At 37.3% G+C, this 27,747-nt stretch overlaps 1 protein-coding gene across 1 annotated transcript; it reads right to left on the minus strand.

Moving 5' to 3' along the window:
* Positions 1–4,019: 4,019 nt before the first annotated feature.
* LOC117304574 lies at positions 4,020–20,566 on the minus strand. The gene is made up of 6 exons (XM_033789099.1): positions 20,289–20,566; positions 16,222–16,569; positions 14,919–15,128; positions 12,630–12,737; positions 8,678–8,765; positions 4,020–6,371 (listed from the first exon to the last, which is right to left on the minus strand). Exons 1-6 carry the CDS (start codon positions 20,365–20,367, stop codon positions 5,624–5,626), a joined length of 1,581 nt encoding a protein of 526 aa, XP_033644990.1. The 5' UTR covers positions 20,368–20,566; the 3' UTR covers positions 4,020–5,623.
* Between the last annotated feature and the right edge of the window lie 7,181 nt (positions 20,567–27,747).

A 27,747-nucleotide genomic window follows, 5' to 3' on the forward strand; every position in this document is an offset into this window, starting at 1 on the left:
AAAGCCGTAACAAAATCAGAAAAGCTTACGTTGGACAGGTGGCATAAACTGCCTTTACGGGAAAAATTTGCATACAGCGACACTTCTACGAATTATACATATGTATACGTCAAATATGTTGAGTCAAAAACACACACATTAACAAATTTTACTGATCTTGGTAAATAAATATTAAAACAGCACACTCCTAAAATAAGCGGTAAAAAGTGTAACATTTTGACATAGAAGTTGACACGAACTGTATGGCCACAAATACAGAGATTACAGCATTTGGGGGCATACCTGCTCTATGGCAAACACGCCGCCTTGGTGACGTCAGACAAGTTGGATATTATTAGCAGGTTTGTATTGTGAATAATGACATGACCTTGTTCTGTTTTCATTACATCGTAATTACGATGTGTAGTTGGTACATTCATTCAATGTTAGATAGTCCATCGTGTAAAGGGATTGCATCACTTGGTATACAAATAGGATGTAAGTGATTATCTTATTTTATGTATGTGTTTATTTATTTATTTCATTATTTTTATTTGCATTAATCTTTGTAGAGTAGGCCTACATGTTATCCCTTTTAGCGCACATTGCAATCAACTTGTGCAACACTTAAACCTAATTGATAAACTTCTCGTGAAAACAGCGAAGAGCACATACCTTAATTTTATATTATTTCGTAAGGATTTATTTCGATTTCGGCAAGCAAAATAAGCAATTGAGTTTTGTGTGGTGTCCCCAATGCTGAAAGATCACTGATTGTCTAAGACAAACATGCAGAGCTATTCACTCTGAAATTACATTGACGTCCAAAGTGTAGCATTTTACGACAAAATGTCTCAAACAATATTGTTTTAATTTTGTTTTCCTGACCCCCTATAAAAGATAATCAAAAATTAAATTAGTTTTCAGTAACAATTTTGTGTACTTGTGTAAATCGTTGACAGTCCCTATTCGACGTTTATTTGTTGCCTGTCTGCGGATTCTAAAATAAACAAACTGAATAAATAAATTATTGAATTAATTAATTGAAAAATAAGTGCGCACAATAATTCTAGGAAAACAGGAGCCGTTTTCACAAGTTGGTGACATGGCGTGTTTATTCAAAACTATGTATTAGATTAATTATACTTTTCCTCAAGTGTAGGTCTACAACTTAACTTTATTAAGATTGCATATCTTGAGACGAAACTTGAATGACATCGAATATTGAGTATTGAATATTTATTATTGGTGATTAGGTTGAATCAGTGGTTTCTCTCCATGTCTTTCATCTCCGTTTATCCCCGTTTCGAATCCCACCTCAGGACTGGAGCCTTGCTTGTGGTTTAATTGTTCAGTTCCTACCGTATTCCCCGCGCGCACACACTACACCCCCATTACGGGGTCCCTCCCACATCCACAACTTAACATTTCCTCCTCGTTTCCTCATCATCATCATGCTGCTGTTGGATGTATGATTAAAGGCAGTGGACACTATTGGTAATTACTCAAAATAATTATCGGCATAAAACCTCACTTGGTAACGAGTAATGGGGAGAGGTTGATAGTATAAAACATTGTGAGAAACGGCTCCCTCTGAAGTGACATAGTTTTCGAGAAAGAAATAATTTTCCACAAATTTGATTTTGAGACCTCAAGTTTAGAATTTGAGGTCTTGAAATCAAGAATCTGAAAGCACTAAACTTCGTGTGACAAGGGTGTTTTTTCTTTCATAGTTTACTCGCAACTCCGATGACCAATCGAGCTCAAATTTTCCAAGGTTTGTTATTTTATGCATAAAATATGTTGAGATACACCAAGTGAGAAGACTGGATTTTGATAATATTACCAATAGTGTCCATTGTCTTTAAATAAACAACTAAATAAATAATCACCGCGTTGTGTGGTTGCTTAACTCTCCAATTGTAATAACGGAAGGACGCGAGTTTTAAGACAGTAAAAACCCCACTTCAGAACCTAACCGAGTGAAAGACAAAGGCGAGCGACTGGGGAAAACATCGGCCCGATCAGCGAGCCCTCCCTTCGGGGTTCATTTACGACAAGGACAAGAGAGACGCAAAACACCGAGAAACGGAGGGAGGTATAGTCAGCGGGTTAAAGATGCTATGTCAGACTTTTGGCCGATTTGACCCAACAATTTTGACTTAAAAATCATTGGGGTCGAGAAAGTTACAAGCTTTCATTTGAGCCATTGCTCGAAAAAGTCCGCCAATTATTAGTAGCAGTGAAATAAAGTGGTAAAAAATTAGTTTTTGTCGGGGTCCCGACAATATATCACGTGACCAATTCTTATGTGTATTATAAGAAAAGTTTTTTTAAAAATTCAAGGTTTCTGACCATTAAAGGTAAAAGTAAAAAAAAATCGTTAGAGCGGGTGATACTCTTTGAAATACCATTCACTCAAAAAAAAATTGTTTAATGTTTGGGGCAACAAAATCTGACATAGCATCTTTAATGTCATGAAATGTCATCTCTTGGTGGGGCAAAGTTGTTTATAAATTAACAAAGAGCACTTCGAAGGGAAAACAAAATTGATGAGGCACCAAGGCTAAGCCCAAGAGATTCCGAACCCTTTCGACGGGATGGAAGCCTCCACTGCACCTACATATCACAGCTTATAGACGACCTCAACGCCATCGGCCTACAGCACGATCAAGTTGTTCAAGCTGCCCTGGATCGGCCTGGATGGCAGAGACGAATTTCCAACATTGGACAAACCCATGGTCACAACGGCCCGAGTAGCGTCAACTATAATAAAGAGAATCTAAGCACATCGCATTAACATCTGACTTCACCTTCGAGGCTCGTGACTTAATACGCCAGGGAGTGGCCTCATATACGTCAATATTCTGACAGTCAAATGGTACGGATGTAGTAATCTCTGATTCCCCTCGCAGTCAAGTTCTACGAACACATTGACATTATAAAATATCATTGTTTGGAAGTGCATGAACTGTTATACACGATATAAGTGTTATCAAATTATATCGCTGATTCTGTAATACCAGTCTGTAAGGACAGGGGACCAATGTAATCAAGTCTTATGCCATTTTAACTCCTCCGTTATCCTTTGATTGGTGTCTGAGGTTTTTTTTTTTTTTTGAAGCTGACGCTTTTAAAAACAAGTGTGCCCAGTTATATAATTCACCTTGGGTTTTTTTTTTTTTTTTTCAAAAGGACATCACTGATTGCTAAGCGTTGCAGTTAGTTTTATAGAAGGTGTTTATTATCGTCAATAACAATAAAGAGAAGTTATTGACGGATGAGGGCGCCCTTCGTCCTCATCAGTTCTTTGGCGGAAGGAGGGAGAAAGGTAGACTGGTCCCCTGTCCTTATCCGCAAGGATGGGGAATTGTGCGTTCGTTTAGCTTCCCTGGGTCGACCCCGGTGTGTGGCGGATTTTTTTTTCCAGGACGAACGTGTGCAGATAATTACCCACGTTCGTCCTGGAAACAAACAAAAAAACACCGGGGCCCTTGCTAGTTTTTAATATACAAATCACTGACAGAGATCCAACGTTATTTGGTGACATGTAACATTTCTTAGTATCAATATATTTTGCTAGCAGCTTTTAGCCTCATCGGTTATTATGGAAATTGCATGAGCATTCTGTTCCGCTACCCTCTCAACAGATCTGGAATTACAGGCAGGCCACGGTTGCCCATTCTATTGGCCCTGGTGTGCCCTTTTCAAAAATGAAATCGGCCTTGCCCTTCCAAAGCTGAACTTCCATACAGGCCTGTCTATAATAAAGTATATAAAAATATAAAAAATTAAAACCTTTTAGCCCAAAGTGGGATCTTAATGGCGTTATGTGACCCAAATAGGCAAAACTATGTGCTTAGGGTCAATATTTTCCCCGGGGTGTTCCCACCAATGTCATGCGCTAGCTGTGTATTATCTGTAAGCAAAGAATGCTGACCGTAAAGTAAGCACGCACACAAGCAATCACCTCGACAACCTATGTGAAATACGCCATAACAATCTTGTCAAGTAAGAAAATGACAAAAATACAAATGCAGTTTGTTTCCATAATGATTTATCATTGGATACATATATATACTGTATAAAGATTATTCAAGGAGTAAACAATAATAGTTACAATTGTAGTTTTGATTGCAATGTTTTTTATTCCATCTCATGACGGTTATGGCTTTGAAGGAAACCTGAAGACAAAAATAATTTGTAAAATTAAAAATCACAAATGTGGAAGAACGTGATGAGAGGTAGAGAGGGACGATGAAATTACTAAACAATTAATCAACCACAAGAATTGTTCTACAAGAACAATTCTCCCTCTTTTCATTTTACGAAACAGTGGCGCAATTACTCCCTAGATATGTTCATCGGGGAAGGGGAACACAAGTATGTTTTTTACGGGGAAGCCATTTTGATGCCCCGCCCCTGTCAGATTCACAAGATTGACATGATATATTGCAGCAAGTACAGACATGATTCAAACAGTACAGACAAAAACGCTTAAAATTATTTAACAACAAACAGATAGATAAAAATATTAATTAATTAAGAAATATGAACTTTGTATAGCGTTTTCAATAGATCTTTATCGTGTTGCCTTTATCTTGGTTATGTCCCCTAGCAGTAACGAATGCTAGCACCAACTGCTTAAGAAAGGAACCAGACTAATTTGTTTCCTATAGCCTCGGTTTAGTTATAACGGTTTGGATTTTGAGACAAATAAAAAAAGATGGCCGACCCATGACAAAGGTATATAAAGTATTATACTTGAGACGTGACGATTTACGACAAACTTGGGGTAAGTTTTGGCGGTCGTAACCAATAACTGTTTATGTTGACTTTGGACACTCATCAGTGACCGAAACAGTAATTGGTTACAGCCGCCAAAACGCACCATCACGCGAAAGTGTTCGTAAAAAAACACTCTTGTTTAGGTTCGCGTAAAACGTTCAAGGTTTAGATGAGCACGTATTTTTCATGATTGAATATTTTGACGGGAAGTAGACAACACACAAACTTATTCTCACACTCTTTTTCCAAGCCACGTTTCAAAATTTATTTATATAAAAAAAAACTTACCGAAACCAAGTGCTGTTAATGCTATAACTGATATTGGTCTATATAATATTTTCTCTAATTTGTACACTTTAATACATTTTCTGTTTAGAAAAACAGTTGCTCTAATTAATTCCAAAAGTAGAAAGCATTACTCTACAAAAAACTAACTCTGATATTCGGTGAGCGTTGTATATAAAAAATAACAGTTATTAAAATACAGTTTGGACTTTCTTAATGGACTTTCAATGACGCCCGGAGTAATTGTGACGGATGCATTGCTTTAAAGATGTACAATTAATGATAATAATAGGCAATACTTAGTAGGAAGTTGGAACCAGCCTTTGTTTTCCTCTCCGCCTTGATTTGGTATCTCACACCGTGTCTGGAAGATCACCAAAGGTTTGGGGTTTTTTCATTGGTGATGCAGGTGTTATAGTCAGGGTTCGTGCGTTTGTTCAATCTCACTCAGCACCTTATTGGTCTGTCTGCTGATAATATTATGTTTGTTTTCAGCAGCGTTTCCCTTCATTAGTGTTCAAAGTATCGCGAGATCTCACTGAGTCTCAGCACTCACACTGAGTCTCTGCACTCACAGTCTGGTTGCCGACGTCTTAGAAGGATCACCAAAGAAGGAGTTCCCATCCTCAGACGTTGTGTTTAAAGTCTCGCGACTGGATTGTCTGCTCTTGTCGACCTGGGCGTAGAGGGCGTTGGTCAGTTGTTCCGGATCGAACGCAGTGTTGTCTTCGTCCGACGACTCATTCAGCACGGTGCGCTGGTACAAGCTGCTGGGCCGGCTCCATCCGGTGAGATCCTTCGTTCCGGTGCCGTTTTTCTTTGCTCTTCGGTTCCCTGTAGCGTACACGGAGGCCGGATCAGTGGAAGACGAAGAGACACGTTTGCTGTTCGGACGGTCCGTAGTGGCGTAACCATTCCCGTAGTCTTGCTTGACGTATGCTTCCGGCTCGCTGTTCGGCATTGCTGCAGCTTCCTCCATGTTAGAATAGATTGGACTCTGTGGGCTGTCTCTAGGTGACTCCTCGTCGTCCAGATTGGCGTAATGCAATTGGGGTGCATCGCTAGAGTCTATCACCACCCCGTTCTGGTACACCCCTTCCTCAGCGAACGTGGATACCCGACTATTCTGAGGATATTGGTTTGCAATGAAGGAATGATCTGGACTTAGAGGCAGGTTACCAGACGCCCGAAGGATGTCCGGCATTCCGGGTTTGTTAACTGCCTCCTCATCTTCCACATGGAAGCCTGCATTGATGAATGTTACGGGATTGGACTCTGGTTTGAGACGAATATTCTGTCTTGCATTTCCAGAGCGTTTTCTGAAAAAGAATAACAAATCAGATTGATTTTCAAATTTGAAGTTTGTATTAAGATCATTTCAAATCAAATACACATCTAATTCAATACTTCCGTTAAAAAAATATCGACAATTGCATAAACTACGGAGTAAAGCAAATCATTAGGTAACAGTGTATTTCATGTTTTGTTTACTTCCCTAATTTGTTGTTAAATTTAACTGTTTTTATAATGTTTAATATTAATGTTTTTATCAATCCTGTAATTGGCGCTTGCGCTGTTGGATGTTGTATAAATTAAAATAAAAAAATAAAAAATAAAACAGTGAACATAAATAAAACAGACGCAGAAACAAAACAAACAGACAGACATAAAGACAAAGTGACAAACGAACGTAAAACACTAGTGACACACTAATTTCTACATGGAGTCCCGTGAAAACTGAGTGTTTGTTTTTCGATCTTGGAATGCTAGTTTCTAAAGTCTTTGGGTTCGTGCTAGACATAGTTATTCAAATTGACTTCAAGTCAAGTAAAGCATGGCTGAATAACAAGTCCGTTTGAGCGGGAAACACTGCGAGGAGCCAAAACAGTCCAACAAGGTGTCAACACTTCCCAAGGTCTAATCGTATTTACCCGTGGGACGATCCATGGCTACAAGTATTCCAAACAACACAATGAGCTTTCATTTTTGAACTGAAAGACTCTTTTGAAATGGGAAAAAAAGTTATTTGAACAGAGCGACAAAAGAGCCATGAAGCGACGGGGTCATGTATTGGGAGGAACGTGTTCATGTAGTTCATGAAAGTTTTTAACAAGGAAGTACCGTTTTACCGTACCATGGTTTTACATTGTACAACAAAATGTATACACTAAGACACTGGACACTATTGGTAATTGTCAAATACCAGTCTTCTCACTTACTGTATCTCAACAAATGCTTGAAATATCAAACCTGCGGAAATTTGAGCTCAATTGGTCGTCAAAGTTTTGAGATAATAATGAAAGAAAAAACACCCTTGTCACACAAAGTTGTGTGCTTTCAGATGCTTGATTTCGAGACCTCAAATTCTAAATATGAGGTCTCGAAATCAAATTTGTGGAAAACTACGTCTTTCTCGAAAACTACGTCACTTCAGAGGGAGCCGTTTCTCACAATGTGTTATGCTACCAACCTCTCCCCATTACTCGTAATCAAGAAAGGTATATGATAATAGTTATTTTGAGTTATTACCAATAGTGTCCACTGCCTTTAACCGTACCATGGTTTTACATTGTATGTAAACGTAGACACTACTTCACCACACGATTGTATTTTTGCTACAAGCTTTAAAGAGGCATGAAAAAAACAGTAAAGAAATAATTCAAACTTAATTCACTGCGCAACGGGAATTCTAGACATAATTGATGCAAGTATTAACCTACGCGAATATTCAATATGCAATATGAATGTACACGATAGACATTCACTTGCGAGAATGTCCAATGTCGAATATTCAAAAGGTAACATTGATATTCGCATTACAAATCCATGTGAATGTCACAAGCTGTTTTATTAAGTCGCCAGTGTTTAGATGACAATAGTTACATACAGTGTCACTCAATAGACCATGTCACCTGCAACATCATTGTTTGCAAAAAATAACATTGACTTCATGAAGACACGATTTGCACAAAGCCAATTAATTTGAATCTGATATTGTATATGGAGATTAGGCCAACACAGTTTAATTTTCTATCAACTTTGAATATAAAGATTGAGAGCACATCTCAAAACTTGTTGAGGCAAAACTGTCTAGGGCCTAACCCTTGAATTTATATGGAAATTATCCGCGAACGACGTGCAAAACTTCCCATTATAACCATGCAGAGCGTAATTCATGGCCTTCTCCTGAAGAGTCCCTGAAGACGAGCAGGGTACTTGTACGAGTGCTCGAAACGTTGAGACCATACCGGCTCTTTTCTGAGCCAACACTCCCTCGTACACGGTTGTACCCGCAAGTTTACCTTATGTAGTTAATTCTTAACCATAGAGAGGTTTACATTGCCTGCAAGAAAGACTCCGGAATGTAAGGTCGATCTTTGTTAACAGAGGTTATGTGGTATGTTGGGGGTCAGTTATGGAAGAGACATAGTATTTTTTTTCGAAACCACGGCTTCGGCTTTGGATTTGGCTTCAGGCTCCGTTCTCTCGTCTGAAACCCAGTGCGCGTGTACGCAAAGCACGCGCAATATTGTCAAAACGACCGCGGGGCCAAGCTAGCCTGTGAGCCGAATCCAAAGAAAAATCCAGTCGTTTCGAAAAGGGACATACAAATTATTGGACTTACCGGCTGTTACATGTGAATATTGCAACCATACAAATCACTAGGATGAATAACAAGGTTGCCGAACCGCCAATAATATACGGTAGGAAATCTAGAAAAGGAAACAAAAAGTGCAATCAAAGTTAAATTATTTTTGCCTATTACACAACCAACTGTCGCCAATAACAGGATGGATAGAAAAAGAGAAGAAATGTCCAGTTTTGGATTTGGAACAAAAACCCCAAATGGGGGAAAACCCACGCAATCGGGTAGAGGCAGGAAAACCCAATCCACATGCCAGGATCTGGTCTGAGTTGGGATTCGAACCGGGATCCACAGAGGCAAGGAAACCACTGAGCCAACATGAATATTAGTGCTTTGTGAAACCGAACCCTTGGTAATTTTTTCCATATTAATTCGTTTCTTCATGTACTTTAGCCCTTGTTTCCTGTTATACTGTGTACTGTTGTTTGATGTATCTTTTAAAATTTGTGACTTTTTTTGTTTTTTGTTATTAACTTACAACTGCGATACGTGTTTGTTCAATAAAGCATTTTTTGCATTGAATTTAAATGAATGTTTTTATAGAATAAAAACCTTCGTTATTTGTGCTTGCTGTGGAACTTTAAATATCGGTTGTTATAATCAAGGATGTTATAAGGATTGTTAAGAGATTTTGTTTGTCAAAATAAACTGAAGGGTTGTTTGGCTCAAGGAAAATTTCGTCAATTTGTTTGTGAAAAAAATCAAATTAAGTGAATAAGTACCCATTATATACGGCCCAGGTGCCATTTATCCATTTGAGTCAGCTAATTAGAAGGTCTTTTATTGTCAAAAGATTATTGACTCCAGAGTTAAATTGAGATTTGGTCTGGAAATCTGTTTGTCAATTTGAAACCTTTTGAAACATGTGGACAATTTTCTCAATTCGGGGGGGTGACCTTGCAGGTGTGATTTTTGTGTAGTTAATTGGATAACACCACTCTTCAAAATACGTTGATGTGCCACTCATAATTCTGTAGTATTCTTAAAAAAAAAAAAGGCCTAATCACAATTAAACGAAGGGAAGAAATGGTAAGATGCTTGTTGACAACTTTTCACAGAGATTTATTCGCAGAAAATAACCCGCAGAAAATTCCTGTGGAATTTCTATTTCCACCGCCACCTCGTTTCCTGGGAAAGATTACCACTGCAGCTTTCTATAGCCCAATATTTATTTCCCTTAACCCTGGGAATTTGCAGGGGAAAGTCGTCAACATCTAGTGTGAAGGCAGTGGGGTTAACTTTTGAATGACAATTCATCAACTCTACACTCACGATATCAACAATTGTTGAGCATGTGGCATGTGGGTTAAGAAAACTTACAGAGCAAACATCAAACAACGAACAATACTACACACATAACACTAAGCTAAAACAGACATCAAATTATACCACAGCAAACACTACTTCAAAGAACACACAACACCCCAAATTTAAGGTGTTAAAATTGAGACGCTAAAAGCTTCTGCAACTCTGAATAAGAAGCACAAAGTGGCATTAAGCGATAAAACTAAGATAAAGTCAGCTTTAAAGTGCACTAAACAGGAATTGCAAACAATGATAAATGTATGGTGTGAGTATAGGCTAAATGTCGGCAAAACTGTTTTAAGTTTTGTTACTGTCTACTTCTTTAAATCTAAATGTATGATTGTTAACTGTCCAAAAACAACCTAAAAGCTCACTGATTGTAAAATGTGTGTCAAATGCTATGTCTAATCGCAGGGTTACCAGACGATGGTTCCCAGCCATAATGCCAAAGTCACTCGTACCGTGGTAAATGGTATCCTGCTCATTTTCGCTTGAATTTTTTTTTTTTTTTATCTAAGGCATCTCCATGTATATGAACCCTGGTCCCAGACATGGTTGAACAAACGAAATATTAAGTTCATTGACAAAGTGCACGATTTTGTTTCCTGAAACTTGCATGATTTGAATCGACGATACAAGTTCTGTTTTTAAGAATGGTCGTTACGTCTGAGGCGTAGGCCTTTTAGGCTATACGATTTGCGTTTTTGTATAGGCCAGTCTTATTTATTTCTGTATAGCACAAAGGGCTGATTGTAAAGTTCCATCAAAGTTTGTGAAACCGCCCCAAGGTCTTTCAGTTTGAATGCAATAAAAAGCTGAATTTGGAAAACAGGAAAACCTGCAGCAATTATGTTTACAGTCCGTGTTGCATTAAAGGGAGTTTGAACTCGATCAAATCACGACAATACACACATTCAAAATGCTCAACCATTTTGAACGGACATTTTTACATGTACTATTTCTGTAGATTTTTGTTCAATGGAGTTTCAGTTTTCATCATGTACATGTAAACATTTCGTTGTTCAGGGTTTTTTTTTTTTTTTTTTTCATGATCTTTTTTTTCTTATCCGGGGGAAAAACCATTCACGATAAATAATGTGTTGTTAGGCTAAGCCCTTACTTCAATTTGAAAAAGGGAAGTATGGCCCCATCGTTTGTTTATTTTTTGTTTTGTTTTTTTTTGTTTTTTATTTGATTTTAAATTTTCCCTTGTCTTGTTATCGTTTATTCTTTTTATAATTTAATGTAGGCTTTTGCTTTTAAAGTTTATTGGAAATATATTTTCACAGTCGTTCATGGTGGTCTGTTTCTGTTCCCTATTTTATTTTACTTAATCTTCAATGTATGCTTTAGTTTTCTTTCCTAAGATGATTCTATTTTAATTGTTAACTTTGTACATATCAGATTGTTTTTATATAGGCTATATGAATATTTCTAATTGTTTTGTATCCTTTCCTGTATTTGGCGGCTCGTCCGCTGTTGGTTTGGTCAATAAATATATAATATATGATATATAAATATATTATGTGATTAGTAGAAATGATCGAAATGTGCATCAAACTAAACTCAAATTCGTGACTACTCATGAATTGCAACTAATCACAACCTTACCAAATAAGTATATTGGTGCGGATTTGCCGCCCAAACGAGCACCAGTGTCGTCCGTGGTGACAGCACCACTAGTTTGTGTGGCTCTCGGCCAATTTGGGTTAGGGCTCACCATTTTGACTGTAAATTGTGCTTTATTTGTGAGAGTATCCGCAGTGGAGTGTAACCCAGTGGTTTGAATGCCAGAAACGGGAGAGGATTCTTGATTTGTACGAGTAGACAGGGTTCTGTCTTTACTGCTTGTACTGGTGGTACTAATCGTAGTCACGCTATTGGACACTGTCTCTGTGTTTGTCATTAATCCTTCAGTAAGCATGCAATGGATGTGAAAATAAAAATGTGAACATGTTGGATTTGTTGAAAATCTACTCTGAGGTAGTCTGCGGTGGTAGAGAAGGCTCTTGAAGTTTGAAAAAATCTACTCCGCGGTATACATGTATAAAGCATAATTATAAAGAATGCAAAACAAGTTCTTATTGGCAGACTTTGGAGCGCTAGGTGGCAGCAGACTTACCAGGCAAATTTCCATTGTTTACGCAGTTCTGAACATGCTCACATTACCGAGAACAATGGATTTTACCTGGTAAGTCTGCTGCCACCAAGCGTCCTAAAAGTCTCAATAGAACATAATATATGGTGTTACTGCCGCCAACCATGTTAAGACCTCACCATAAAATGTCTCGAATCCCATATGTGATAAAGAACTATTATTTGTGGTTTTATCCATCCACATACATGTGCGACTATCACTGTATACTCAGTGGTTTCAGAGAACAGTGACGAGTAAAAGAATTTAGGCTAAACTACTATAGGGTGGGATTCAAACATACGACCCCAAATCTAATGTAGCTTTGGAAATTTGGTGGCATCGAAAGGAAATCACAAGTAGGCCTACATATCGTTTTACTATACAATACATTGTATACCCAGTATAACTTGAATAATATAATGTAACAGTATAAGAATTCGTGACTAAGTTGGCACATTTGAAGTCATTAAGTTAAAAGTTCCACCTTACCTGTAATTGTCACAAGTGGCAATGTTGTTGGTGAGACTTCATTTAAAGTAGTGCTAGCTGGGGTGGTTGTTTCTGGCTGCTCTGATGGAGGCCCGCGGGTTGTTGATTCTATTTGAAGTTAAAAGGTAAGTATTGAAACGCATTAGAAACATCTGAACATGGTGGTAATGGGCCCTCAGAATATAAAATTGTGAAAATAATGCATCAAGAAAAACCTACATTAAGCAACTCTCTGTATAGGAGTGTTAATCTCATAATTAAAAAAAAAGGTGGACGTTTTGGAAAACAAAATCAAGACAGGCCCCTTCAGAGATTGCTTAAGTATTACATCTGAACATTGAGCACTGTTAAAATGATGACATCAAGACAAACTTATCCTTAACACTATAACATACCCATTTCTAGAGAGCTCTCGTTCCTACAGTGTATACCAAATGGTAAACTATATCTATCAAATAATAAAATAGTAATAATAAGCATTTATAGAGTGCCATCTATTTAGAAAACTAATCCGATGATACAAAATGAGAGAGAAGGTATATCATAATAATGTTACTCTTGGACTTCACCTGTGATTTTGTAACAGTTTATTTATATAGGCCTATACTTGAATACTTGAAATCCCTAAGCTCACTTTGGTTAAAAATTATGCTTGAATATGTTAAACTTAATTTTAGTTTCCTAAAAAGCTTAAGTTGTTTCATTCAAAGATAATTCAAGGCAACAATAAAGTTTGTGTTGGGAAAGGGCAAAGAAGGACACTAAAGGAAAATGACATGAAAAGCGGAGTTGCCATGAAAGGGAAATCAAATTTTGAGACAAATTTAATAAGATACAACATGAAACATATGCAGAAACACATACGCAAAAAAAAAGCATTTATATTGTTACAAAAAAATGAAGCACAACCATGAACAAAAATAATAACATGCCAGCCTAGGTCTCCATCATGCATCTTGCATGATTATTTGTGTACAAACGAAATAAATGTTGACCAGAATATAGGTAAACATGCAAAATACACATGCAAGAATGAAGATACACAAGATATAGGCCTACAGAGGGGAATGAACAATAATTGTAGCTGGATAGAGGAATGGTATAATCGTTTTAAATTGAGCCAATTAACAAAAATAATATACAAAATGATTATAATATTAAAGTGTAAAGCAATGAAATGGTACAACAGTGTATGGCAATCTTGAAAGATTGAACGAACCCCCCAACAAATAAAAACAAATTTGAGGGGAGGAAAATGGACAGTTGAAACTGGGGACAGGAATTGACAAATTAATAACTGGTTTATCAATAAAATATGTTTTTACATGAAATCAACTTAAATTCAGTCCATTCACGAGATTATTCAAAATTATGTCATTATATTTTTAAGCAACACAAATGTATGGCAAGATTGAAAGATTGAATGAATAACAGAAAATTATTCAAATTCATAAAGCAGATATAAATACAAATCATGTGGAACCACAAGCAATTCAACAATTAGATGAAAACTCAGGGATGGGTACAATTTTATGATGATATATTAGTTTATTTTTCTTCTTCTTCTTCTAAACTTTATATTGAACACTGTGGATGCCCAAGGTCCATGTCATACGAGGCAATTTACAGGCAACCAGTTCCAGGCAATCTCCAAGAAGAAAAGGTATTCACATTGCAATAGCCACTTGCTTTTCTTAGGGTTCGTATAAGGCATTGTTGAAAAATACTCGTGTGTTGTCAAAGGATGGTCCATTAGCTTGCACTCTAGGTGGTTGCCTGTGAAAGTTGCATTGTGGGACGATGTCCTATAAAATTGACCCCTTGCACGCGCGTCACACGCGGCGACCGATCCGCGCTCACCATGTTGGTGGGCAAGTTAGGTTTACGTGTATTAATGCCGCGTCGCCCTATAACGCACATCATAAAGTTATATATAAAAGCGTACAATGAATTAACTTGTCCACCAGTATGGCGCATTCAAAAGAAAATTGATGATGACGTCAGGTGAAATGGGTCAATAGACCTTATGCAGATGACGTCATTTCCGTAGGGCGCCCTCACCTAGAGGTCAAAAGGAGGTTGTTCATTGGCCAGTCCTGTGCGCCGCGCGTACAAATCTGTGCGTTTCAATTGTTTCCACTAAGATGACCGCTGGATGACGTCAATGCATAAGGTCTATAAACAAGCAACTTCACAATCATCGACTGATCCCTGGCAGAAAATTCGTGATTGGTCAATGGACACCATATAATACCGAGTACCAGTCACGAAGAAGGTTTTTATTTTTACCTGGAAATATTCCCGTGTAATTACAAGTGGGAAGACTATCCGGTGACCACACCCTCAGTGTCTGACATGTCAGCTGTGGCTCCCCTAGGATCATGTGACCAGGTTCACACAGATATTTCACTTTCTCGCCAACTGTTGGCGATAGGTTGTCAGATACGTATGAGTTAGGAACAAACCCAGGATGGAAACAATCCGCCTCCGGAACAGGTACTGAGAGAATAGAAAAAAGGGGAATATATTATCATCAACCATTAGAATAGGATGAACGTGAACACAAGAGGTACAGTTAATAAACAGCTTGAACAACAAGTTTTGAAAGAGGAAATAAATTTCAATTTAAGAAGAAATTTAACACCTTGCACAAGCATTGAGTAAGAACGATCAATTGAGGTTTAAGGGATGCTAAATTTGCATCGGGGATAAAGAATATTAATGTTGTTTTTTACCCATACACCGGTGTGTTAGCACTGTATACTCAGTACTTTACCGGGTCTTTTGAAAACAAAAATCACAGGCATCTTGACCACTCGGGTCAATTAAGGTTTGAGGTGACAACATGAACCAAGGACATGAACATCTCTGTAAGTTATGGTGTGTAAGAAAATAATGTATGGTTTTCAAGAACTCGACGTTTCAATCGAATTCACTGATCGTCTTCAGGAGAAATATGGACTTTGTGCAAGCATAATTACACAGCAGGACATTCTAATTTGCTCCATATCATTAAAAACTAATTTTGAAGATAAAAAAGGGTGTTATTTTGTTTTATATTAATATGCAAATTGTTACTGTATAGCAAAGGGCACGCAAGCTCTCGAGTTGTACACTAAATAATCATAAATTATTATATAACATTTACCGGCTCTATAGAGCTTAAGTGTGCATATAAAATTATACCGGCACGACTGCAAATAGATGCTGAAAGCAATAACAACCGAACATGCCACAAGTGTTTGCTAATTAAATAGAAATGCCACCTTGTCATAGAAGATGACCTTTTCACAAGTTGTACAATGGTTTTCCACAAAAATGTGGTAGATAATGTGGCTGTGGGTTGATGGACGGTGGTTATAAATGCGTCTGTAATTTCATGCATTTTTTTCTTAATGTATGCTTTATTTGCTTTCTTTTGGGGGGATGTAGTTTTGTAACTCCTTGCCATATATTATGCACTTTGTCTAAATGTCTGCTTTATTTGAGGTGGTGTTGAGGTGTTTTGCTGAATTCGTATGTTGTTGGTTTTTTGGTTTTTTTTTTTTTTTTTTGGGGGGGGGGTGTTGGGTGCAGTGTTGTAACCCCTTACCATTAAACTCGTACACCTGCATTTTGAAGTCTCCTCCGCATGTTTGGCTGGCATCTCCAGAGCAGGGATACGAGCAATTCACCTGGTCTGCCGTATACTCTGTATACTGGAAGGGGTCCGCTAGGGCGCCCCCACAGAAGCACTGCGAACCAGCCTGCAATGCGTAGTATTGGAGATTTCTGTTGCGGCAAAGTGTTCGACAGAAGTCCACGGTCATGCCCGTTTCACCCTCGCAGTAAGTTTGCTCGTCGCCGCACGATTCTTGGCAGACCCCCATACCATCTGCGCACGTAATGAGATCCTGCAGAGCCCTGTCTACGCCGTCAAAATAACACCCATGGTATATATCTACATAAAAAGAAACCAGAAGAAAAAAATGCTAAAAAGAGCCTCTAGTTGTTAATGGGTGCGTTCGTTTAGCTCCCCTTGGTCTACCCCGGTGTGTGGCAATTTTTTCCCCAGGACGAACGTGGGTAATTATCTGCACACGTTCGTCCTGGAAAAAGAAAACGCCACACGCTGGGGTCGACCCGGGGAAGCTAATCGAACGCACCCTATATAATTTAAACCTTGGATTTTTAACCTATAATTTTTAACCTTGCCTTGGATCGGACGAATTGGTCTTTGAAAAGCTTTTGAAACCATTTGTTATGAAATACACATGGTTAAAAATATATTTTAATAATAGAATACAATGATGATCACAAGTATCACTCGAAATTGCACGGTTTGTCTTTTTTCGTCGCGAACTAACACGGTCGGCAATTTTATGGCGGCCATTTTTATGGAGTCAAAATGTTGACGCCACAAAATGGCCGACCGTGTCAGTCTTCGCGGCGTAAAATGAAAACCGTGCAATTTCGAAGCAGGTGTTTGTGGACCATTATATTCTACTTTGAAATTATCTATTTAGCCATTTGCATTTCCTAACAAACAGTTTCAAACGCTTTTCAAAGACCAACTCAACCGATCCAATGCAACGTATAGTTTTTGAGATTTATATAAATTGGTATCTCCGTCTCAAGTTTTAAAATGTTGTTTCGTTGTTAATTAAACAAATTATTTGTATTGTAATGTAACATGTATTATAGAATTATTGGTTTAATAAAAAGAATATACACTGTATAGTCTTTGCTCAAGTCGTTTACGAGGCTTACCCAGCCTGCTTTACTGACGGCCTTCATAAACACGTAGTGTTCTCTTTTGCCTCGATATAAAATGAGAGTCCGACCAATTAATTAAAGCCACAAAAGACAAATAATTCAATAGTGATTAAATTTCTGAATGGAATTCGGAGATGTCGCTGGGAAGTATTTATTCATTATTTGATGACGGTTTTGATAGTCATGCGCACAAAACTGTCTTCATTGGCTAATAAACACCCCCACCATATCATACCAGTACCATGACGTCAACATTATCTTCTATAAGCAAAATTGTAAAACCACTTTTCATTTTGTTACGCATAAGTTTTAAGTTTTGCCTATATTATTGTTTATTGTGAATCTATTGTGGGTGGTTTTCAATTCCACTTCAAACCCAATTTATCATGTTTAAAGGCACTGGACATCTTTGGTAATTGTTAAAGACCAATCTTCTCACTTGGTGTATCTCAACATGTGCATAAAATAACAAACCTGTGAAAATTTGAGCTCAATTGTTCGTCGAAGTTGCGCGAGAATAATGGAAGGAAAAACACCCTTGTCGCACAAGTTGTTTACTTTTAGATGCTTTGAATTCATTTCAAATAATTTTATTTTAGTAATAATTACTTTTTTTCGAAAACTACGTTACTTTAGAGGGAACCGTTTCTCACAAAGCAGGTACCAATAGTGCTGGTGCCTTTAAAATGGTTTTCAAAAAATAACTTTTTCACTGATGCGTATCAGTTCAGAAACAGGAAGATAATTCAAAATGGCGGCGTCACTTTCCCATTATTTGTGGTGGGTGCGCCCTCCTAGTCAGTGACGTCACTACATGATACATGTAATGAGTCACAAGGTAAAAGGGGTAATCCTGTGCGTGTTTCGTTATTGTTAGAGAGAAATCAAAGTCATTAGTCATTCAAAATAATAGCGTGCAAACTCCGTTAATTGCATGTTGCTTTGAGAAACGGCCAAATTAAAACATGGTTTCTGCGTCCATTAAACCATTAATTTTTTTTAAATTTTAAAAAATATTTACTTGTGTTGACAAAATCACTGACTAAGAATGTCGAACTCTGTCTGTACTAGTTTTCTTTTCTACGTGAATGTAGTCTACATATTATTCAGTTTTGCTTTTTGTGGTGTTTGATTTGATTTGATACGTTCTTGTAATTATATTCTTCTACTCCTGTTAATTTGTAAATAACCATTTTTAATTCATGTGTAAAGCACAGACGTCTTCATACCTGCTCTTTAATTGTGGCTGCCTATCTCATGTTTTAATATGAATAAACAAAAATAGTGACATGTTGAAAGGAGGACGTGTACACGTATAATAAGATTGAGGTAGTAAGATGTACGTGGCCGCCATCTTTGCGCCAATATGACAATTTGGATTTAATTATCAACAGAAGATTTTCCTCGGTCATAACTAATCATAATACTAATTCATTGATAGCAAATTTACTCGTTACGCAATGTAACTTCAATAATTGTTTTTTTGGAAATCAACAGCTGTTAATTTCAAGGCTATTTAGAGGGTTGTCTCGTGAAAACATGTCTATGAATTAATCTAAAACTAACATCTGAATATGTTCTTGAAATTGCGATTCACTAATTTCTCCAAAACTACAGCAACTCGGCTGGTAATATTTAAAGGGAAGCTATCCACCATCAATGGATATCTGTAACTCGTGTAAATTTAGGCCATTTAGTCCCCTCCCTCATCCCTTTTTGAGGCCGCACCTTTTGTTTTTCCTATTTTTTGTCCGTCTACATTTTATTTGCGAAGAGACGAATTGTCTTTGTGTTTATCTTTTAAGAACTTGTATTTGTAACTACATAAAGTGGCTGGTGACTTTAAACTGAAGAACTGGTGGCCAGTTTGAATTGATGGTTGGTGGCCACCTTTGAAAGAAATACAAAAATAACAAATAAAAAGGCCCTCATCCTCCTCTTTATGGAATAAAACAGGACGATCAACTGGAGGTATATTTTTCGTTTATTTGGCCTATTATGTTAATTTGTGAACTTGTTTGTGTTTGTTGTAATAACCACAAGTACATGAGCCCCTTAAACAGAAATAAAAACAATTTGCGTCATTGTTTCTATATTTTGACATAGTTTAAAGATAGAACAATAAGTACACTCTGAAACTAATGGGTTGGATCCAACAGTTGCACGAGTTCGGTGAGTGACTACACTTTTTTTGTTGAAAGTGTTGGATCCACCGTTTTTTTGTTTTTGTTTTTAATCTAGCATTTTATAATTTGTGATCCAACGCAAAAAGGGTTAATTCAACAATTTAAGTGTATTTCAACATTTCTCAAAAAAAAATCCTTTGAATTGTGGCATCAGCTTTATAAACTTTAAACTGACACTGTTGACTGGTTCTTTTAAAATGCTGGATTTAACATGTAAAATGCTGGATTCAACACTTTCAAAGTGTGCTCACTCACCGAACTCATGCAAGTGTTGGATTCAACTCTTTAGTTTTTTTTTTTTAGAGTATTATGATATTAATCCTTCTTCTCAATACGATTTTGAGTTGAGCCGAGAACTTCATTTCTCTTTTAATAGATAAACATGTCAACAAATAAAATTGGCATGAAGAAATGCTTTTCATAAAGGAGGAAGGGTTGGGGAAAATGTGAGTAACATTGTTATTTTGTTTATGGCAGGAAAACAAACTTTAAAAAGATGAGATTTTGTATTGAATACCATGAAAAACAGCAACTTTGTGTTAAAAATATTTAACAGGTGTATTCAAGTTCTTAGCAATTCTGGTACTATATCGACATATATAAAAACGGTATAAATATAAAGAATCTTAAACTATACAGGTGGCATGTATATATCCAATTCAAGAAAAAAAAAAGCAAAGACACACACTTGGCAAAATACTGCATTTCAAGGTCTTACCTGTCGGATCTTGGCAGAAGCAACCCGTCAATAAACTGCAAAACACGGCAGCGACCAAAGCGCCTGCAGCCCGCTTCATATCTACCGTAGATAGCACCAAATCAACCCAAGTATAATTCCCGGTATGAACCACAAAATGGTATCTCCACTTCTTTACTATCGACGAACCTTTAGAGGAGTATTTCCCCGCAAAGTTTCGAACGTGTTATCTTCTTTCCTTGTAGGGCCTAGGTGGTTTCTTTCGTAATAGCATGACTTGATGCTATATATACTGTAACTTGTTGTCACTGGGTCATATTGTCAAATACGTCACCTAACGCACATACCAAAGGCATTGTGTCGCCCAGTCATAGTCCTCTACGCTTCAGTACATTTGAAGGAAAGCTAATTTAAATGTGAGTAGTTCATTTAAATATCTGTTGTTGGCGATGAATCGGTTTGGATTCTACGTATCACAGCTTATGCTTGAGGGATTGTGACGTATTTGGTCTGTAATGCTATTGATAAACAGAAAATTCAAAGGAACAGAAGAATGGTTTGTATACTAGGGCATTATGGACAAAAAAAGGCGCAAGGGAGCCCGCCTCTGTGAGAGCTGTATGACTCAGCACTACATCTTTTCAATACAAACCCAAGTTCAAAGAAAAAAAAGGAATTCCGTCACTAAGTCATCGTTTTTCACAATACGCTGATGTTCTATTTGCCGATTATTAAAGGGAAGGTACACGTTTGGTCATTACTCATAACAAATATTAACTTAAAAACTTACTTGGTAACGAGCATTGGAGAGCTGTTGATAGTATAAACCATTGTGGGAAACGACTCCCTCTGAGGTAATGTAGTTTTTGAGAAAGAGGTAATTTCTCACTAAAATAATAAAAGACATCTAGCTAGAAGTCTTTTATTGTTATCTGAAAGCACACAAATTCGTCCAACAAGGGTATTTTTTCTTTCATCATTTTCTTGCAACTTCGATGACCAATTGAGCCAAAATTTTCACTTGCTTGTTGTTTTATGGTTATGATGGGATACACCAAGTGAGAAGACTGGTCTTTGACAATAACCAAACGTGTACCTTCCCTTTGATATAAATGTTAAATCTTGGAAAGTGTTTTTGTAAAAGGGGCCATAGAAACAAGTGTAAAAAAAAACTTGATTATTTTTTAACTTCAAGAGACTTGAATCGCATCCCTGTTACTCGGCGTAAGTTTCTGTAAGTATCAAATCAGACCTACTGAAATGAAGTCGGTCTGGTGTTGTTGCGTGGGTCAAATTTCAGTCGTTTACAAAACTACAAGTTGTTTTGTTAGCTCACTCTCTATGAATCAAGCTTTGGTACAAAATGGTTATGCTCGCAAAACGTGTACGTTATTTGGATCAAGATTATGACATGGTATCGGCTATTGGATGCTTGCGTTCGTTCAATCAGTATGGTGGCAATGATGCACGGCAAAGTTTGAATCAAGACAAGGTACGATGTTGAGAATGTAGTCAGTGCTTCTTCTGCTTGCATTCTTTGAACCAATACAGGATAGAACTTTAGTTGTCTATAGTGATTATGGTCTGAGATGTCATCCTTTCTCCGCCCAAAACAAACGAACATGAGAACAATTAACATTATTAGCATTTTTGTTTTGTTTGTCCCGGTAAGAATTGTAAACGTCTCTGCTAATTGATGTCCCGGTAAAAAAAATAATAATAATAATAATAATAGTACATGTACTAATAATAAAAAATAGATACGTCTCGACGTTTCGACAAATGTACAGATCTGGTCTTCATATCTTATTCCAAGCGGAACTGTTGTTCATCACACCATGGAGGAATAATATTTATTTCTCCATGATCACACATTGATATTGCAGCGAACGTTGCGTACACAACATAAATACATCATGGCATTATGTTTAATAATATTATTATACTGGGTGTACATTACGTAACGAACACGCTCGTCGTCTCACAACCCAGTGGGTCGGGTGTTATAACCATAGAGGTAGAATTAGATCTCCATGTAACAGAGCTGAGGCGTGCACTATAGCCCGAACATCTGACGTCACACTTGTGAGTATTAACGCCAGATAACACCAAATTGTACCTTTGGATCTCGCACTGATTTCACACGGCGATTCGCAGTCAATTGACAAACATGTTCATGAACACATTATTTTGTTCTGTAAGTGAATGAAACAACAACACTACGTGATTTAGGCAACTTTATGCACACGTTAGCTCTTGGTGCAACATATCCTGGGGTCGATTTCACAAAGTGTTAGGACTAGTCCTAACTTAGAACTAGTCCTAGGATATATACAAAGTGTATGGCTAGTCCTAAGTTAGGACGAGTAACTCGTCCTAACTCGAGATAAGACTAGTCCTAACTCTATGTGAAATCGACCCCTTTGCGTTTAATGCACACACACACACTGCGCGCTGCAGTGGTTCGAACTTCGAGTTCAATATAATGTGTACAGTGCGCCCTCTAGTGGTAAAGGGCACAGCTAAATCTATGACCAATCGGTCAGGGAAAATAACTACAGAACGTCTTGTACCAAGACTAACGTTAGCTGCATGCAGACGATCGAAAGTGTAAGCTGGCTCTACGCACATCGGACTTGCCATAACACATAGGGTGCGTTCGTTTAGCTTCACTGGGTAGACCCGGTGTGTTTTTTTTTTTTTTTTTTCGGACGAACGTGTGCAGATAATTATCCACGTTCGTCCTGGATAAAAAACCGCCACACACCCAGGGGAGCTAAACGAACGCACCCATAGGAAAGCTTACGTTACAGCAAATGAATCATTGCATCCAATGAAATCATTGGACTTGTGCGACCAGTGCATGTCTTTAGGGTCCAGTCTATATAGACGATGTGACATGACTGTGACATAACATGTTTACAAAAAAGCCACAGAGCCTGGACTTCATGCAGGAATGATTTGTACACAGCTCAATGAAATAAAACATACAATCTTATATTTTATGGAGATTGCACAAGTTAAAAAAACATTCCTTAATTCGTAAAAGAAAAAAAAAAGGAATAAAAAACGTAAATCTGCGTTAACGTTTAATCTAAAATGTCCATAGCAACTTAAATGGCTGCAAGATATGACCTCTAGCCAACTTTCATCAAGAAGATGTCGAATATAAGATCGTTGATGAAATCTTCAGTTTTTTCATTTGTTAGCACAGCACCTCAACTTCTAAAAACAGAAAGAAATTTATGTTACTTGTTATTTCGTTGACCTTATTACTGAAAAAACAAAAACGACTGAAAAAAATGTTTTACAGGAGCAATGTCTGGATGTGTGGTTCAAAGACTGAGTGATCGTTCAGGCGATAGTGTTACGGCTGTCATATCGGCGGCTAGGAAAAGTCTAGCCGCCTATAGCCGAAACACTATCGCCTGAAATAGCGCCCTCTTGTTGAATAACCCCCGTCATTACCCTACGACGCTGCGAGTGGGGCGCGTATAGACTGGGCCCCTGTCTTTTTATCAAGGATAAAGACAGGTCTCTGCCGCTGGATCCAGTGATTCCCATTGGATACAGTGCACGTGCAGTGACGACATAGATGCCCAAATAGTCACTGCTCTCAAGTCCGCAATGGAATTTGACTGCGTATCTAAAATGTGAAACGACAGAGGTCAGAGGTCAAACTACGCGCCGGTTTTGCAATGTTTTGAGCCCGGTCTCTGGCGTTATTCACGAGCCCCGAAGAAAAGGCTAGGCGCGTGATAATTGGGGTGTTTTTGTGGCTGTTGAATATATAACCGCGAATTCAATGGGAGACTTTTGGGACTATTGGTGGCAGCAGACTTACCCGGTAAAATCCAATGTTCTCGGGATGTGCGCATGCTCAGAACTACGTTAACAATTATACCTTTTCGCGAATAATGGGGCGCGCGTAAAGCTTGGTATTAGGTGCATTGTGGTCTAGCTGTTGATCAAAATGAAAGTCGAATTTGATCCATATCTATCTCACAATGCACCTCATTCAACAATCTGCGCTTGCGCAATGGTATTTGCGAAAAGGTCTATGGAAATTCACCTGGTAAGTCTACTACCACCTAGCGTTCCAAAGTCTCCCATTAACTCATTGGTGCACAGAGCGGTCGCTAGAGACCAACAAAATACGTTCAAATTGGACTCTGATGAACGGTCATAACTTGAAAACTACAACTCCCATTATATACCGCCCTCATTCAGTTGTTTAGAGCGATTGTTGAGCTTTCATTTGATGTGGTGTTCAATAGGAGGCGCTGTTGAAAAAAAAATCGAGAAAAACATGACATCTGAAGAAAGCACACAACTTTGTGCAACAAGGGTTTTTGTTTTTCTTTCATTTCACTTTTAACCCCGATGACCAGTTACGTCTAAAATTTCACAGAGATTTTATTAAGTGCATGTTTGGATACACCAAGTGATAATACTTGAATGCACACGTTCATGTATACACTACAATAGCCTTTGTGAAATTAGGTGTATACATGGAGATAGCTTGATGTCATTGTGATAGCATTGTATCCACTAAAGTCTCAAAATGGCTTAGGCCTGTTAACAACACAAAATAATCATAAAATTAGCCAATTTAAAAGAACAAATTCTAAAGTTTTCTTGTCTACAAACAAAATGTTTTTATTTATTTATTTTCAACAAAACACCCAATAATGTAGAAGATAAAAAAATACACCATACTTTACAATAAAAGGTACACAATGTGCATAAACACTTTAAGGAAAAGGTATAACGCTGACGCTCCTGGACGACCCCAGACCATCTTGACAAAGTATGAAACAAAAAGATTACCAGAACTTTCTGAACTGTTTTGACACTATTACAAAATACAATGATTGACTGTTTTCAACTCTACCAATTAAAGTATAATATTTACAATATTATGCAAAAGTTACAAATCTGAAACAAATAGATTAAGTTGGAATGCGAACAAAATATCATTGATCTTACATAAATTCATCAGCAGTTATACGGTATTTGTTAAGACCCATTGCGGATTTAACAATCTTACCCTTTACATTCTAACCCTTCTGCCAATACTGCTGTTCCGTTTAACTTCCATTGTTAAGTAAGTCAAAACATGATAAACTGAATACAAATCTTTAAAAAAAAAAAATGTAAAAAAAAAAATGAAACTGAAATCACTATTACCCCCACCGTCAAAAATGACCGCATTCAAACAGTGTACATTAATACAAGTTTTTTTTTTTTTCTTCTTGTGGATCATAAATAATTGTAATAAGAACAGTGAACAATTGAACGGATTTCTTTTACTGTACAAAATGTACATTTTCGTGCTCCTGATCAGCAGAGCGTAGACGTTGGAGCAATGGTCGAGACACTTGCGGTCTTTGATTCAGATAAAAGTAATAATTAAATTTATTGAGCGCTTCACGCTAAACCAACCCGAGGCGCTTTACAACATGAAACAAACTTACAAAGTAAACCAATACAAAATGTTATTTTTAAAAAAAAATGAACATAGTATGACTAAGAATAAAATATTTTAAAAAACGTACTATACATATTATATTAAGTTAAGAACATTGAAAAGTTGTTATAAAAAGATTCAAAATACAAGACTAGTGGTTGTCACAAGAATGAAGAAATAACCCATTATCTTAATATTAATTTTAATTTTGGTTTTTACCCATACACCGATGTGTGTTACTGTTAGCACTGTATACTCAGTACTTCCCCGAGTCCTGTGAAAAAAAATATCACAGGCATATTACTCGGGCGGGATTCGAACCCACGACCCTTGCAATTCTAGAGCAGTGTCTTACCATCTAGACTACCGAGATTGCCCGATAGCTAGAGGCAGTTGGAATCCTATGTTTTGGCAGCGGGTATCGCAATGATATAATAGATGTTAAATTTGCATCGGGGATAAAGAATATTAATTTATTTCTTAATTTATCTTAGACCAAAACAACATTAGGACGTAATCCAAACACGCACAAAATAACCAGAGTCACCTGCGATATTTCCCCCCGTGTTTCTGGCATTTACAGCCGACTGTGCCGCATCACCTTGTAAACACTTTCATGTGATGAAAGTAAAGATGACAGTAAAGCTAGACTCCTTGAGTCCATGTCCAATATCAAATTAACTTACTGAATTACTGTCATTACATCTGTTAACCTAACTGTCATTACAATGTGCTATAACTATTATGAACAGAGTTTCATATTCAAGCATTTGTCTTAAACTTATAATATACTTCAATCTTCCATGGCGTTTTGTCAGAAAATTTGATAAAGAACCCCAGCTCATCGTAGAATACTTTAAATAAATCAATTGTATTCATAATTCATGTTTATAAAATTGTCACGGTATGTAGGCTAACTGTGTATGCTCCACTCTTAACCACCTATACTTTTAAGGCCAATTCTTCTGTCGTTCTCAGAATGGAGGTGGTTAGTATTTTCAATTAAAATTGTATTTTGTTTGACATTTGTAATTTCACAATCATTTCAATCAGAGGCAAAATGAGTCGTCTGCTTTCATATCATTTTTAATATACTCCAAAATATTTGATGCATCTTTTGGCAAAGGATACCCGAAAATGAGGAAATCATATTTGTATTTTTGTATGACTCTCTCGATAGTCTCGGTTGTTATATTGCGGTAATAATTTACCATAAGTTCGGTTCGCTTCGTGTTGGAGATATACGAATGTCCATACACGGCGCTCTTGCTTATGTTGTACAGCGATTTCATGTATTCGATGTCTCGAGACACAGTTTCAACCTTTCCAATGAAATCATAGTCAATGTCACAGGGTACTTTTTGCTCATGAATAGGTAATCTATCAATGTTCAGCAATGCATAAGTAACATAGTATTCATAAGAAAATCTACGTATGGAAGCTATCAGACAGCACACAATGGAATCGAGTAAAATATTGACAATACCAAAAATGCAACCATCAGGGCATGGTTAAGGGTACACAATACAGTTGTTTCCATGCACTGATGGTTATCAAAGGGATAGAAGTTTGTTGTCGCCAAAACCACCCATTTTTTATTCGACGAACCATAAATCTCTAAAAAAATAAAATAATTGTTCACAGAATATCCATTTATTTTGTATGCATGAATGAACACCATTTAATATAGCGCCTTTTCCCAAGGTTGCAAAGTGCTCAGAGAATGACAGGGAAAAAACAAGACAAGCCGGGCGAGAGTTCATAATGGTTACACAAATAATATGTTATTTATACAAAGGGATTTTATTACGCTAAAAAAAATGTCATCGAAAACTAAGCTTTTGCGTCTCGGTACCTGCATAAAATGATGTCCCAGCTCTGGGATTTTGTGTGCATTTTTTTGCTGGTTACCTCTCCCCAAAGTTATACAAACGTCTCTACGAATAACAATATGGTATACTTCGACATGTTTTTCTCAGCAAGAGTTGTGGGGCCCCTTTTTTTGTGCAA

The sequence above is a fragment of the Asterias rubens genome, chromosome 21 (genome assembly GCF_902459465.1).
Source record: "Asterias rubens chromosome 21, eAstRub1.3, whole genome shotgun sequence".
NCBI lineage: Eukaryota > Metazoa > Echinodermata > Asteroidea > Forcipulatida > Asteriidae > Asterias > Asterias rubens.

Coding starts and splice junctions, on each gene's coding strand:
- LOC117304574 (XM_033789099.1), bottom strand. CDS start 20,367: ATGAAGCGGGCTGCAGGCGCTTTGGTCGCTGCCGTGTTTTGCAGTTTA. Junction 12,738..14,918: donor TTACACGGGAATATTTCCAG/GTAAAAATAAAA, acceptor AACTTCAAATAG/AATCAACAACCCGCGGGCCT. Junction 8,766..12,629: donor GCCACTTGTGACAATTACAG/GTAAGGTGGAAC, acceptor TTCCTTTTCTAG/ATTTCCTACCGTATATTATT.